The sequence below is a fragment of the Drosophila virilis genome, chromosome 3 (assembly GCF_030788295.1).
Source record: "Drosophila virilis strain 15010-1051.87 chromosome 3, Dvir_AGI_RSII-ME, whole genome shotgun sequence".
Lineage (NCBI taxonomy): Eukaryota > Metazoa > Arthropoda > Insecta > Diptera > Drosophilidae > Drosophila > Drosophila virilis.
In genome coordinates, this window is record NC_091545.1 from 20,753,148 (window position 1) to 20,769,038 (window position 15,891).

A 15,891-nucleotide genomic window follows, 5' to 3' on the forward strand; every position below is an offset into this window, starting at 1 on the left:
GTATGAATATATTCAAAGCTTGCAATATTTTCAGTGCAACGGGCAATTGTAGATAAAAACTAAATAACTCTTTCATTAAAATTTTGGAAATAAGGCTTTTAACGAATCCAGGTTAATGAAACGCACTTCAAGGCAGCTTGTTGGTGCGAATTGTGAACCGTAACAGAATCAATTAGTTTGCAGCCCTGAACTTTAGCACACACGCTCATAATATTAATAAAAACATAACGAGCTACCTAAAATGCCGAATAATTATATTGTGTTAATATGTATAAAATTTGATTACATATGAAATAATTTGGGCATGTATAAAATAATGCAACGTCATAATACGCACCATATATATACATATATATATGTATATATATTTATATATGTTTGAAGGAGCACCCACATTTTGCATGCTGATTGCACACACTTGATGCTAATTATTGTTTGTACTGTTCGCATTGATTGATTAATGTAATTTCTGGTTGTTTACTCTGCGTACTTCAAGCCGAAAACGCAAATACGTTTAATTTGCACGTATCAATGACCCAACCGAAAAGTGGTCATAAAATGATTCAGATGGTTAAGCTGACGATGGCGCCATGTAATAAGAAAACTCATATTGATTGGCATTATTCGCGTTTGCTTATTCGGATTGTTTATTTAGACTTTAGATAATAATTAAATGGTATAGTACTAGATTAACGGCAACGATCAGCAGCTGATTAATATTAATTGATTAATTGATCCATTTGCAATACTTTTGAAAGCGCGCCAGTTGTTTTCAGTTTGTTTGTTTGTTTTGTTTATAGCATTTGTTTATAACATACACTTATTAACAAATATCACATAGATATTCTAGCTTAGCTGCTAACTTAATTCCTCTAGTTTACAAACGATTGGCCAACTCGGACTCGGCTTTTAATAATATTGTGACCCATTTCAGGCGGTCAGGCGAACCTAACCCATCTTTTGCATACCGTTTTCGTCATACATATATTATTATTTTTTTATGTTTTTTGTTTTTTTGTTGAAATATGTTTTGGCATTTTAGTTTGTGCATTATAATAATAAAACATTGGTGTGCTTAATACTATCCATCCGTAGATGTATATACAACATGTTCTTCGTCTTGAACTTTTGTTTTTCCTTGAAAATTCTTGTATTTTTTGTTTTTTTTTTTTCGTTTCGTTTCTTTTCATTTTTTTTTTCTTTTGCTGGTTATAGTAACTTTTCTTTGCGCGTAATTTCATAAGAATACTTTACTTTTGCGTCTGCGGATGTCTGCTTGGAAGTGAAGGTGAAATTAAAATGAGATCTTTTAGATACCAAAACAAAAAAAAAAAAAAATAGAAGTAAAAATAAAATAAAAATAAAAAAAAATTAAGTTAAAGTTTTGCTTGTTTTCTCAAAGAGTTTTAACTTTTTTTCTGGTTCTTTTCTCCTTTATGTAATTTGTTTTTCTTCTATCTAGCCATCTTTTGTTTTCGGTTTTTTTTTGTTTTTGCCAGAGTCTAGACCTTATCGTCAAAGTTGGAGACGGGCCTGTAGGAGCGCTGTTTGGCATGCAAACGCCTGATGTACCAGAGCAGGGCAGCAATGATAACGAACAGAAAAATCACTATAATGGGATAAAGATGTGCTGTGATATTATTTTGATGTACGACCTCCACAACCTTGGGAAAATCGTGCATCTGGCAGGGCGGTGGCGGTGGGGCAGCAGCGGGGCTGCTGCTGGCAAACTCGATCGGTTCAACGCGTTGAGTGGTGCTGGTGGTGGTTGCAGATGTTGTTGTTGTGGTAGCGGCAGGTGGGGCAATGGGCAGCTCGGTTTGGGTTTCTAGATGCTGCTGATGCTGTTGCACCTGCTGCTCCTCGCTGTCGTAGCCATAGCCGTCGTCGTAGTTGCGCGGCTTCTCGTGCGGCATGGGTTCACCTTTGGGCCAGCAGACCGGGCAGCAGCTGTCCTTTAGTATTACCTGACGTTCGCGGGGACAGTTGACATGACCGCAGAAGGGTATTACGCACTTCTGCTCGCCCTTGACGCACTCACACTGATAGCAGCCATCCTCCCAATTTTCACCGTCCTTGAAGAACGTGTTCAGGTTCTTTGATTCGCATATGGCATTGGTGCCCTCGTCGCAGCTCTGCTGACAAATCCGCGCGCCGGATGTGCACAAACAGCGCTGGCAGCTCTGCAGCCAATAAAAATCGGTGTCCCACACCTCGGTGCAGTTGGGCTCCCTTTTGCACTCATACTTGCCGCAACACTGGCCGGGCGTGTTCATCGCCTCCGGCTGCAGTTCGACCACAACCTCACCCTCGTCGCTGTTGCAGTCGGGAATGTAGCACGTCTTGCACACGCACTTTTTGGACAGACAGCACTGGGCAAAGAGCTCGTCCGGCACCAGGCTGCTGTTGAAAAAAGACTTCTCCGTGGTCGCAATTGCTGGACTGGCGCTGCCCACCGCATTCGAGCCGAACAGATCCACAGCATTTATCTCACTCATCTCTCGTATGGCGCTGTCCTCCGGGCACTGCATGTCCGCATCTGCCGGACATGGTATCGGATCGCATAGCTGAGGAATGGGCGCCAAGTCCAATTCTGCTTGATAAAAAAAACGGCACAAAAATTGAGAGAACATTTTTAGCAGCAGTCGACAAAATCACGTATTCACAATGAATGGATGGTGTACATGATGAAATGGATGGAAATATAGATGGCAGTATGACATCGATGAGGTTCCAAATTTTGTTGCTGAGAGGGATTCCAAATTTGTACAGTATTCACAAAGATAGATGGTTTAGATATTGTTAAAGATGAAGATATAGATGAAATGAATGGAAGTGTAACCTAGTTTTTACAGTCTTATAGATGATAAAATCCATGAAGGTGTAGCTGCAGAGTATGACACTTAGGGAGATGGTGTAGATGATGAAATAGTTGGAATAGATTTAAATATAGGGCTCCAAATATAAACAGCCGTATGCACAATTATTGATGGATAACATAGATGATGGTATAGATGATGATATGTGTAGCTGAGTGTATGACATCGAGCGGTAGATGAAATTGATGTTGATGTAGCTGAGCAGTTCCAAATTTGTATAGTATTTACAAAGAATAGATGATTATATAGATGGTATGTGAGTGTCCTTGAGTGTGTGACATTAAGTGTTTCCAAATATTTAATTTGTTGCTTATAGCGTTCAATTGCTTTAAGGATTCAACATAATACAAAGGGTTCAATTTGAGCGCCAGATTTAATTTTTGTATTGGCCTCTAATCGGGTTGCATTTAAGCATACATATACAGTATGTTTATCGTTTTAAGCTAATAAAGCTTACGCCCATCTCTATCGGAACTTGAAAATGTTCACTTAAATTCAAGTATTTTTGAGCATAGCTTTTATGCAAACAGATGACCTTTTTGGATTATGGCAATATAAATATAAATATAATTTACACATATTAGCCTGCCTTCAAACAAGAGTTTTCCGAGAATTTCCCGAAGGAAGGCGAACTTTCTAAAAAGTCTCCAAGTTATTTCCATACAGAAATCTTTGACTTTAAGGAAATTATCAAGAAACCAAGGACCTAAGAGTACCCTAATTAGGGTTCATCACCCACAGACCGTCTATATGCACAAAATGAAACGTAACCAGTTCTATTAACATCTTTTTATATTATTTTACACTAGTCTGCAAATTCACTGTGCATATATAATTAAAAATTAACGAGAAACTCGCAGCTTTCTTCGTGTCGCATTATCTCTAATTGAATCGACAATTTCTGCGGTGTCTGTGTGTGTGAGTGCTTGCGAGTGTGCCTCTGTGTGTGTGTGTTGTCGTATTCGTGTTGGCAACCTTTCACTAAAGTCTCGAATTTACCTTTACACTCAGCCGCACTTTTGTTTGCCAATTGGGTTTGGCAGCTGCGAAACTTTGCGGCTTCCTTTGAGCTCCAAGTTAATTTGTCATTTTCACTCGCCCATATAATGGGAATTTCTTTTTACTTTTATATTTTATTTTAATTTTTCGTATTCCCTCTTTGTTTTCCGCAGCATTTTTGGGGGATAAATAACAATGAACTTTGTCCTTTTACTTTTTTGGCCAATTCAGAAGTAAATCTCTCTCTTATTCCAATCGACATGATTTGCTCGTGAAGGAATACGAGCATCTCGCAGCTTGCACAAATTATGAACTCCGGCTTCACTGGCCAGCCTCCGCCCGCTCCTTCCTCCCCCTTACGCACTCTGCTTGGTGCCGCGTGCCTGAAGTCCTCAGCATGCAATGCCCCTGAACCACCTTATCACCCGCCCTGTCGCGTCACGCTGCCAGCTTTGAAGGCCCTTCAACAAACTTCTTACACTTTATTTAATTAAAGTTTGTTTTTTCTCCTAATTTTTTTTTTTTTTTTTTTTTTTATTCTTTTTAGATTTTGTCGGTCTCTGTCGTCGGCTCTTATCAGCGGGGCAGCTTAGACAGTTGGGACACTTGTTTCCCGCTCACATTTTGTATTGAGTGCGCAATTTGACTTTGAAGTGTAGCGCCAGGGCGGCGGGTCGCAACAGAGGGGAAGGGTGGGCGGATTGGGGTTTAGAAGTATATACATATATGTATATTATATATATATGTAACAAAAGGCAGTGCTTAACAGAGCGAGAGAGTGAGAGCGAGAGACCATGTACTCAGGTTTAACACACACTTAAGCCAAGCCGTATAACTTACAAATACCCTATATGCAGAACTTTATATATATATATTTTTCTACTAGCATCTCACTCTTAAATTAAGGGCAACATTATAATATTTTTGAATATTTTTGCTTTAATGATAAAGGCTAGAAGGTTGTTTGTCAAAATGTGGACTAGGACCAAGACTATTCAGTGTTTGTTATCCATTTGTAATATATATATTTCTTTCCATTTACTGGGTATTAATTGCTGATCGAATTGCGAAAATGTTCAAATTCTAAATAGACTCTCTATGTATAAGGTCTATCAGTTAGTTAACCCCTTACACAGATCGACATGGTTTATTTGACTTGATCTGTGTTGAAATGGTAAAAACGAAATATATATAAAGGCCAAACACTGATTGTACGCAATATCCTAAACCCCCTTTTGATTCACTTTCGTGTTTACAGGGTATTTTAAGCAGCGCAAGCTACAAGAACAATTGCAATACTGCTGCTAAGCGCAATAGTGTAAAATGTGAATGAATTAGCCTTCAGAGTGCGAGACTGCAATGCCAAGCAGCTGACAGGCTAAACAGTTGGCGAGTCAGCCAGTCAGAGGAGCCTGGGACCAGGACAAGCCAAGCCAAGCAAAGCCAAGGCAGGCCAATCCCAATCAAGGCAGCTCCAAGTTGTGGCAGGAGCAGGGCTAGTCATACAACCAAGATAAAAACCGCACACTCGTGTGTGGCAAGCGGAAAGAGTGGCAATAACAGGACAAAGCATACAAAAAGTTGCAGCAGCATGGACAATTTTTTTTTTTTTTGTAGTTTTTTGAACAATTTTTTTCTTTTATATTTTCCCTCTGTTAAACTTATAAACAGCGTGGAAAGTTTACCGTAAAGGCTAAAGTACATATAGAACTCGAGTGTTTTGCATTTTATGTTGCATGAAAAGGAAAAGGGAAAAGAATAACGGGGGAAAAACTCTTTAAAGGAAAAACTTTTTTAATAATACAACGACAACGACAACGACAAAGACGACATCGACAAACGCAGGGGAGCGACAACGTTTTGTAGACTCTATGGGAAATTCGCCCACAAAAGTCACTGCACCCAAACTGTGTGAGGAATTTAAATTGTTAGTTTATCTCTTGACACTGATTGGAATCACGATTTGAAAACATGTCTCCGCAGACAGCTGAGACTAGCTAGCTTAATGCCAAAACACCTGGAAAATTTGTGGCAATGACAGGTAATCAGCAATCAGTTGCACTAAGCGCTGTCGGATTACACTAATCTTGTCTGAAGCCAATCTTGAAGATGAAAAAGTGACAAAGCTTGAGGCGACATTTTGGAACAACATTTGATATACTATATGAAGCAGCTCTTTTAACAGAGACAAGCTAAAAAGCAAAATCTTTGGATATAATTTTAAGGCAGATCATTTCTATAAGATCTTTCCACGGTCCTTGACAGTTCCTTATCCTCTTTTTGAAATTTAATATATTTCAATGATCTATCTTTAGAAAGTTGTTTGAGCGAAGCTACATACTTGGCTACCTTACGATCCTCTAAGACATTATTATTCAGCATGCAAAATGCGATGTAAAACTTCCTTCAATACATTCCAAAATAATTATAAATAATTCCTAAGACATTTCTCCCACTCCATAGCTTGTCCCTTTACGCTTTTTTCCTTTTTATATAAATAATTTCGTTTCGGAGCTAATCTTTAATTATCTCAGTGCTAACCCTGACATAACAAGGTGTCTAGTCAAGGTTTTGATTATTCAGGTTTTCACCCCTTATTGTTATTCCATAGAATCCTTTTGTTTCGGGGCCACATTCATGCCCGACGCGTTATCTGGTTGAGTGAACGCCTTGGCTAAATGGAATTCAATCAGGCTAATAGACATGGTGAGACAACGGGGACAGCCAACAACAACAACAGCGTGTAGCCTGGTAATCGTGATTCAATTAGGGACAAAGCATAACTGAAAAGCCCGGCCTCTCCCCAGGTGTGTGGCCCGTTCAGTAGTTGCTCAAACCTGGTGCCACTTAGTATGATGTTGCGGCTGCACAGCGCCCACTTGTTGTTGCACTTGCTAACGAGTGGCATGCTGCGTGCTCTTCTTCTGCTGAGCCAGCTGCTCGGCCTGATGGCTGCCACGAGGCCGCCCAGCATGACGGACGGCCTGGAACGGCTGCAGTGCAGCACCTATTGGCGCCTGTATGGCTATCTAGTCCTGCTGCTCGTACTGTGCTACTCTCCGTACGCCTTCTATATTGTGTACACCAGAATGGATTTTCTGCGCCAGAATCGTCTGCTGCTCATCGTGGGCTGTCATCGATATGCGTTGTTGTTGTGCGCGGCTCTCGTCACGCTTTACAGTCACACGACCAGGCAGCTGGGCATCATCGCGTGGGTAAATAGGCTGATTTGGTGTCGCCACCAGCTGTTTGTGCTGCTGCACACGACCAGGCTGCAGGAGGCGGCACGTGTGCTACATACGCGTGACCATTTGACTATATACACCTTGGCGCTGTCCATTGTGTGCTCCTGCAGCTACACAATGTTCATACTACAGAAAGATCCCATGGCACAGCGCAGCCCAATGTATTTCTGTAGTGTGCTCTTCTTTTACGGCTGCCAGCTGAGTCTCCAGGTGTGCCTGGGTCTATATCTGCTGGGGCTGCTGCTGATTAGCCACCTGTCACATCACTCTAATCTCCTGCTGGCCCAGATACTGGCCGATGCCGTCAACATTCAGCACGCACTGCTCGCACGCTGCCTGCCCAGCCGCCGGCGCTTGCACGAGGCTCAACAGAATTGGCTGGCCCTGGAGCTGTGGCGTCTCTGGCGCCTGCATGGTCAGCTGGTGCAGCTTAGCAGCCGCCTCTGCTTGTTGAATGGCATCCAGTTGCTTGCGTTTGTGGTCTTTGCGTCCACTGAGCTCGTAATGCATTCGTTTTTCTCCTACTTTGTGACCTTCAGCCGCTGGTGGCTACGCAAATTTGGCAAACCCGCCCCCTGGAATCCGCAAGGGACTATTTTTACCGTTTCCCTGTTCGTGCAACTCACGCTTGTCGTTGTGCAGACGCATCGTCTGCGGCAGCTCTTTAAGACGACACGTCGCACTCTGAGAGAAGGTGCCTTGGCATTGCCCGCCGACTGCAGCAAGGCGCTGAGGCAAACGGTAGGTTATTATGCTAGAATTGAAATACCCTGGCAGACATTGATCATATAACATAATATTCTGACTAATCATAAAACAGTAGAGCCCGTCCATTAAGAAGTTTTCATATTATCATTTCATTTGTGATCAATTATTTCTATGGATAGAAAGCTGAGAGATTTTTTGTCATAGAAACAGATAGATAGACCAGAATCGTACTCGATTCTGAGTTGATTTTCTTAAGAATTTCAGAAATTGCCAGCAAATGTAAAATAAAATCCATTATACAATATAAATATATATATATCCATTGTTTATCCATTGCAGCTGCATCTCTATGGACTCCACCTGCAGTTGAATGAACGCGTTTTTAATCTGACCGCCTGTGGACTCTTCGAGCTGAACAATGGCCTCTTATTTGGCATAGTGCAAACAATTATAATCTACACAATGATACTCATACAATTTGATAAGATCATGAACAGATAGGGGCAATAAAAATGATGTTTGCACAGATCGAGATATATGTATATAAATATATATGTATGTACACACATAATTAAAGCAAATATTTGGCAGACGTACCTGTCGTTGCACTGGCGACATTCAGCTGAATCCCGGCAAATATTGGCAGGCACATTATTAGCATATGGTATATGCACCTGGCCTCGTGCGGGTTCAACATTTTCCAGCCTGTAGACTGTAATTTGCTCAAGGGCTTCAGATCCAACAGAATCGATCTAACCTTGAAGCCTGCTCTCAAATACTATCAGAGCTATATGCTATATATATATATATATATTGTTCTGTATATTTGCTGCTGTTGCTTTTATTGCAAAATCAAAACCAATTGAATTTCGTTGTATTTCATCTGAAAGAGAGGGGAAGCAATATGAAATGAATTGTCAAATATTATGCCGTGGTTTTATTCACTTTTAATGAACACACTCAATACATATACATCTATACTATAGTTAAATCATCTTCATAGGGTTGTCACGATATGTGTAAGGCTTAGGAACTTTAAGTATACGGCGACAATATATTTCTAACTGGAGTACATATTATAGTTAATATCGTAGATCGATTTTCTCTCCCCACAAATGATATTTGCAGCATAATTGATTCTGTTCAGATATATTTCAAAACAAGGAAATCTTTAATATATTGCAAATAAAGATTAAACGTATTTTTAATATTATTATTCTATATACATATATATTTTCTGTGTGGTTTTCTGGCATCCTTATCAAACTTTGAGCGGATTTCAACTACAATTTTGTAGAGTATTTAGTGTACGGCATGGCGCAGATAAGTGTTTGCTGCTGTTTTGTTTATTTTAATTTAATTGCAGTGCAAAACAAGGCAGTAAACACACTGAGAAGCGTTACTAAGTCACAGGCGGACGAGTGGACCGGCGGACGGGTCTGTTGTATCACTGCTAAAAATAGCAACCTTTTTTGGATTTGTGCGAATAGTTTTAATGACCGGAGGCAACCCGAAAGCAACCCGGCAACCGGGTACACAAACGGACACACGGACACACACACGGGCACACACACACACACATACATTATACTCGTATCTCGAACACACGCCGCAAAAACCGAAAACTGAAAAGTGTTTTTGGGGCCCCGAGTGGCAGCAAAGTAAAGCAGAAGCTGATAAACGTGCCACATGCGGCATGGGACGAGTTCAGGTAGTTGTTACTGCACAGAGTCTCAGCCCTGAGATTGGGGCTCGCATCAATTTTGTTGCCTTTGCCGCATTCCATGAAGCTTACAGTGAACAGAAGGAACCTCGTCGTATCTTCTTTTCACATGCATTCAATCAATTGCTGAAATGATTGAAGCACTTCCACATGCAGTTGCCGCAACTAATGGACCTATTGATGAGCCCGAGATGAAAGCTATTCTCGAGAGCCTGCAAGTTACCTTTCAAGTGTTGTTGCCACCCAGCTTTGTGTCCGAACAAATGACGGGAGTGACCATGGCGTTGCTTCTCTTCAAATGCATTCAATCACATGCGAAAGTGATTGAAGAACATTCGCATGCAGTTGCAATTAACGAATGTATTGACAAGAGAGAGAGAGAGAGAGAGAGAGAGAGAGAGAGAGAGATAGAGAGATGTAGTCTGTTCTCGATGTAGTCTGCAAGTTATCCCTAAAGTTTGAAGATTCATGCACTCAATCAAATGATTGAAGGACCTTCGCTTGCAGTTGTCGCAGTTAATATACCTCTTGGAAAGTGGGGAAGCAGTTCCCAAGAGCTTGTATGTTACCTTAAAAAAGCTAACAAACTTTTTTTGCACAATCAATTAAATGCCTAAATGATTGAAGAACTTTCGCTTACAACTGTCGCACCTGTCAGCCTGAGAGCCGGCAAGTTGGCCTTATAGTTTAGTTTGAAGGTCACATATATTTAATGAATGCATACCAAGCACTTTCGCTTGCAGCTGTCGGAGCTGATGTATCCATTCGAAAGGGAGCAAACTATTCCCGAGAGCCTGCAAGTCACCTTAAAAGTGTAGCTGAAGCCTTTACTTGAAACGAGAACGAGAACTGTGAACACAATTGAAAACTATCAATCATGCAGTTAATCGAATTGTTAATTAATCAACAACAACGCCGATTGCACACTTCCGACTGCCTTTGAATGGAACGAAAACGTTTCTGCCAATAGACTAGCATTATAAATTGTTTGTGGTTTGGTTTGTGTGTGTGCGTCTAAGTTGAGTCTATTGTGTTTCAGTTCTTTATTATTCCAATTCAATGCACTGGCTGCATCAATTTGAGGCAACTCTCTAAATATTTACAATATTGATGACTTGACTCGGACAGCCCATTTGGCTCTTCCAATTCTACCTCATTATTGATTGGACTGCCAGTGGATTCATGGATTACTCATTCAATGGCTTTGTTTACACCATGAATTGAGTGTATGATGACCGTCTGTTCAATTTGCAAAGAATGTGAACTATAAACAGCTAGGCAGAGTCATAATTTGATTATATTTTGGAATATTGAATAATGAAGTCTTTTATGAGGCAGTTTGTTTATATACTTTCTGTTCTGCTAGACATGCAATTTACGTAATACTTGCAACAATATAAGTGCTATATATAAACTCAAATATAAATAGAAAGGCAAGCTCTAGTCAATAAATTGGTGTTTAGGCTTAATGGAAAAACTTGTCATAATGTGGCCAAAATTTCTGCACAATTCGGTATTATTGGAGTCCAATTATGTGTCTAATAAAGTGTCTAACAGTGCTTTCTCTTGGCTCTAATGCTGCCTAACGCGCGCTCTCTCTCTCTCTCGCGTAAACTTTAATCTTTCTCCTGCTTTACCAACTTTCTTATCCAATTGCTTGGCAGCAATACACGTTTAGCTTTGTATACTCTTTTATCTAACTATCTAATGTAGATATTTACTCATACTTTTTTCCAGCTAATATTTCTGTTTGTACCAGGTGTAGTTATGTATGTATGTACGCGAAACTGTAATCTGTCTTTTGCTATGCCCGTCTTTCTCTCTCTTTCTCGCTCGCTCAACATATTTGTGTAGATGACTAAACTTTGATAGCGCTTGGGCTCCGCGTACTACACTCAGTACGTACTGGGGTCTTGAGCACTATGTTTGTCTGCTTAAAATCAACAACAACAACAGCAACAAGAACAACGGCAACAACAACGAAGATCTGCGAGCATAATGGAGCTTTGTAGTCGGCTGCGATAAGTACTTGCGTCTGCTTCTTGTGCCCTCTACACCCTGCTTGAACACTCGCGTCTCATAGTCCAGAGTTTGGCAGTATTTTTGTTGCTTTTTGCTTTTTTGTTTTTTTTTTTTCGTTGTAAGTTTTTACCTCGAAAGCAAGATGAGCTTTATGATTGCCATAAATTTCACTTGAATGCGAAATCTGATGCATCTATTTCATGCCTTCGTTTTGTGCTTTTTAACTGTAGTTGTTGTTGTTGTTGTTTTGCTGCTTTTTTTGTTTTTTGTTTTTTGTTTTGTTATTTATCTTGAGATGCTACACATGCAAAACAGCAGCAACGTCGAAGTTGACGGTCTCCCCTCGTGTGCAAGTGTGTGTGTGTGTGTACAGAAATACTTATGCAGATATGAGTGAATGTTGTGTGTGTGTGTGTATGCTGGCGTATTTACTCGTGTTCGCGTACAATAATTTCACGTTCAACAACTTTTGGCTTTTTTGATGAGCCAGCAGCAAAAGCAGCAAAAGCAGCAGCAACAGCAGCACTTGAAAGGGAAGGCGAGCGGGTGGCAAACGCGGACTAGTGGGTAGCAATATGCTGCTGAGCGAGGGGGTTGCAGGCTGGCGGCCGTGTAAGTGTGTGTGTGTGTGTGCGCTCGCTGTTGCTGCGGCTCGCTTGTTGCCATAGCTACCGCAGAAAATTAAGCTCGTCATCTCTTTTGCACGCATTGCAATCGGGCCAACATAGCCCGGCTCTGGCTCTGGCTCTGGCTCTGGCCGGGGCTGGGCCTGGCCTGGGCTGGGCTGGCCGGCTCATCGGTTATGCTCTGGGCCTTTGCTTTAGTCTGTGGCCCGCCGTTTCGATCGACCCTTTAATACACTTGCAAAAAGGCATAATTGCTTTCGTTTTAAGTTTGCAGCGCAATGCATAAAATGCAAACTTCAGCTGAAACTGACTGGTTAAAGTTTGCCATGAGGTTACTCGACGGATTTATCATGGTCTTTATATCAATAAGATAACAGTAGACAGGAGTTTTAAACCGTTTCTGTTTATAGATCTAGTAAATCATTTCACAATATCGTTTCAAAAGTTACCCAAACAAAGATAATTGACTTTAATACCAGGAAAAATGTTGTGCACACATACATATGTACATATTGCACGACCTGTGATTAAAAGGGTTGGTATGTTATCTTAAGCTTATACCGAAAAAAAAGAACTGAACATAATAAAAGTTAACGAATTGTAATTTTTTTAAGGATTTTATCTTGAAAGAACTGTACGCAATAATTTGCTGACGAACTTTTTGTATATTTAAAAAAAAACGAAAATGATTTTTGCATTTCGAGCAATAATTGTTTATCAGACGGACTCAAGATCATTTATCATTTGAAAAGGGTACCCAAAATAATTCCGGACAGCAACAGCAACAGCTACAGCTACAGCAGCAGTCGTTGATTGGCAGAAGGCAATGCAAATCTTGAATTTATATAATTAATCATATTAATATAATCGGATTACTTGGGGATCGCCAGTTTAATATGCGCTTAAACTTTAACTGACACTTCCAATTGATGTCAACTTATGTCTCAGTTAGAATTTAACAGCGACCTTAACTGCACCATTTTTGGGAGTTAAAGTTCACAGATCAGCGCCAGAGTTGTTGGGCAAAGAGTATGAAAGCTTCGACTCTTACTCTCTCGAGTAAGCTTTGCTTTCTTGTTCTGTGTATTTGTTGCTGTTGTTTTTTTTCTCGCTTTTTTTCTTTTTGCTCTGTTTTGTGTTTGCTCTGGTTTCAGCCACGGCTCAGCTTACTTGACAGCCGTCGAGGAGGCCTCTCAACTAGTTCACGCTTTACGCTTTAATAGACTTCCATGGCTCATTTTGGTACTTTCGGATAATGCGACCACAGCATACGCACGCAAACTAATACACACGCAAGCAAACATACGTAAACACACACATGCACACACACTCATGCACACGCATGCACACAGAGAGACATACACAATTATTCGATCATTGCTCGTTTATTGAGCGATATATTTATTTGCTTCCACCTTTTACGCATGTCGCTTTGCGCTTTTAACCTTGATTTTTGTGTAAACAAAATACACAAACACACGCATAGCAACTACAAATAATACACAGACACCGTCATGCAGCATATTCTCGTTTATATGTGTGTGTGTGTGTGTGTGTTTGTTTGTGCTGCTGCTGCTGCTGCTGCTGAGCAAAAAAAGCTTTCGGCTTTGTGTGCGTTTTTCATTTGTCTCTCTGTGCGTGTGTTTGTGTGTGTGCGTTTGTTTAGTTTCTAGTTTACTGTACATTTATTAAGTTACCTATTTATAATTTGTTTATTATTTAGCAAATGCCAGTGAATAATGTTTAAATATAGTATTGGTCAAAAGACAGAATCGGCCATTAATGAATGTACACACATGGAGAATGGAATGGCACGGAACTGGAAACCCTAGCTCTACAATATAAACAATCTGCGACGAACGTATTTTCTTCATACTTTTTTTTTCTTTTCTTTTCTAATATACACGCATATAGTATGTAGTATGTGACGTTATGCGCTGCGCTATGCTCATTTCATTTTCTGTGATATTATTAGATATGCGCTATCTTATCTATATAACATACAGTTGCTGCCCCGTCTTTCTCTCTGTGTATGTGTGTGTGTGTGTGTGTGTCTAACTATCCAAGGCCCCGCGCACTAGAATCAACGGAAAACCCAACATTGGCGGCGGCTTATATAATCGTCAATAATATGTGCATAGAGTCCCCTGATTATAAGGTGCGGAACCCTTTACTCCGGCAAGCCCAGAGACTGGAGCATGTTTTAGACGCAAAATGCCATCGCACAATACATTCATACTTATATAGATTATGTGCACAATCTGTGGAATGCGCACTGAGCAAAGCAGCGCGACGCGGCGCGGTGCGGCGCGAGACGTAACGGAACGCTCTACACACCTGCCACGTAAATTTTGTAAGCTCTCCAATATTCAGAGCATAAATATCGTTTCTTTTGTACGTTCGCTGGCTGCGCCCCACGACTTCACATGCTGCTTGGCTTTGTCGCTCTGTGCAGTTTATTCACTTTACACCTCACTCTAAATTACACCTTATTTTCTTTTTCACCTCTTGCTTGCGCGCTTGTTTTTCGTCTCGCGTCACTCTGCTTTTGTAGTTGTTGTTGTTTTTTGGTTTTAATTGCTGAATTACATTTACTTAGTTTTTCGTTTTCTTTTCCGTTTTTGTGGATCTTATAGCATCTTTGCTGTGCCTCACATCACATCACAACGCACACTGACACCGACTGGCCTAAAATTCTCGTGCTCGTGCCCCTTTTGGCTATCACTCGCTCACTAAACCGTTGAAGTTTGCGACATACAATTTTAAGCTCGCTGCTCGCTGCCCGCTGCTCGACGATCGACGCTCGACACTCGACGCTCGACACCGCACGACAGCGACGATCGTCTGGCAGCGCACAGTGGACGCGAGTCTAGAATTTAGTGCTCAAAAATTTCGACTCTTACGACAGCATATCAACAACTGCTGCCTGTCTGCTTTGACGAAGAGCTTCCCATGTGCACGGAGAATAGTCAAATTGAGCAGTATACAGATATATTATCAACAGAGCTTAGATAGCTAAACATCAGCTGATCACCCACTGTCAGCCGGTTTGCGGCGCAGCAGCACTTTAGCATTCAGGCTCTCACACTTCCACTCTTTCGCTCCCATTATAAGTGGTCAGCCGGCTAACCGGCTAGCCGGCAACCTGTGCTCTCGCCATTTCTGTTGCTCTTCTCAACGTATCGTTATGCTCTCTTTGGTCAAAAGCTCTAATGAGCTTTGGGTAAACAAAACATTAGTATATGCATGCATAATTAAGTGTGTAAGTTTGTGTGTGAGTGTGTGTGTGTGTACGTATGTATGTTTGCACAAGATGGATATAGGCAATTCTTTTGGCAAACTTTTAACATGCGTCGCAAACAATTTTCGAGCACGCCATAAATTTTCACACACGCACACACATACACACAACAACAATCAAAAATGGTGCCGCTAAGGAATTTTTGGTGTGCGTTGAGTGCATCACACGCACTCGTCACGTGCATTAATTTCCATTCCAATTCCACGACCGATCGATCAATTATTCGCATATACATATGTACTTATATATTGTACATATATTGAATTAAAAGATCGTTGCCTTCATTCCGATTTCCAGGCCAAGGCGTGTGTAAAATGCAAATGCAAATCATGACAACACCCTCGCCCTGACGGATTAATGTAAAAATGCAGAAACACAATCGAATATG

At 40.9% G+C, this 15,891-nt stretch overlaps 2 protein-coding genes across 3 annotated transcripts; one reads left to right on the forward strand and one right to left on the reverse strand.

Annotated features, from left to right (window-relative positions):
- Positions 1-610: 610 nt before the first annotated feature.
- LOC6624628 (uncharacterized) lies at positions 611-14,943 on the reverse strand. 2 transcript variants are annotated; one of them, XM_015175032.3, is made up of 3 exons: positions 14,708-14,943; positions 8,429-8,714; positions 611-2,593 (listed from the first exon to the last, which is right to left on the reverse strand). In XM_015175032.3, exons 2-3 carry the CDS (start codon positions 8,526-8,528, stop codon positions 1,503-1,505), a joined length of 1,191 nt encoding a protein of 396 aa, XP_015030518.1. In that variant the 5' UTR covers positions 8,529-8,714; positions 14,708-14,943; the 3' UTR covers positions 611-1,502. The 2 variants fall into 2 exon arrangements, with proteins under 2 accessions (XP_015030518.1, XP_002048090.1); XM_002048054.4 differs by having other exon boundaries at positions 14,540-14,943.
- Positions 6,734-8,420, forward strand: Gr77a (Gustatory receptor 77a). The gene is made up of 2 exons (XM_032434873.2): positions 6,734-7,864; positions 8,171-8,420. Exons 1-2 carry the CDS (start codon positions 6,734-6,736, stop codon positions 8,330-8,332), a joined length of 1,293 nt encoding a protein of 430 aa, XP_032290764.2. The 3' UTR covers positions 8,333-8,420.
- Positions 14,944-15,891: the final 948 nt, after the last annotated feature.

Bases quoted from the DNA above. Each gene is read 5' to 3' on its own strand.
- Gr77a (XM_032434873.2), top strand. From the start codon at position 6,734: ATGTTGCGGCTGCACAGCGCCCACTTGTTGTTGCACTTGCTAACGAGT. The intron at 7,865-8,170 runs GTAGGTTATTAT...TATCCATTGCAG, and splicing joins GCAAGGCGCTGAGGCAAACG to CTGCATCTCTATGGACTCCA.
- LOC6624628 (XM_015175032.3), bottom strand. From the start codon at position 8,528: ATGTTGAACCCGCACGAGGCCAGGTGCATATACCATATGCTAATAATG. The intron at 2,594-8,428 runs GTACGTCTGCCA...TTTATCAAGCAG, and splicing joins TGTCGCCAGTGCAACGACAG to AATTGGACTTGGCGCCCATT.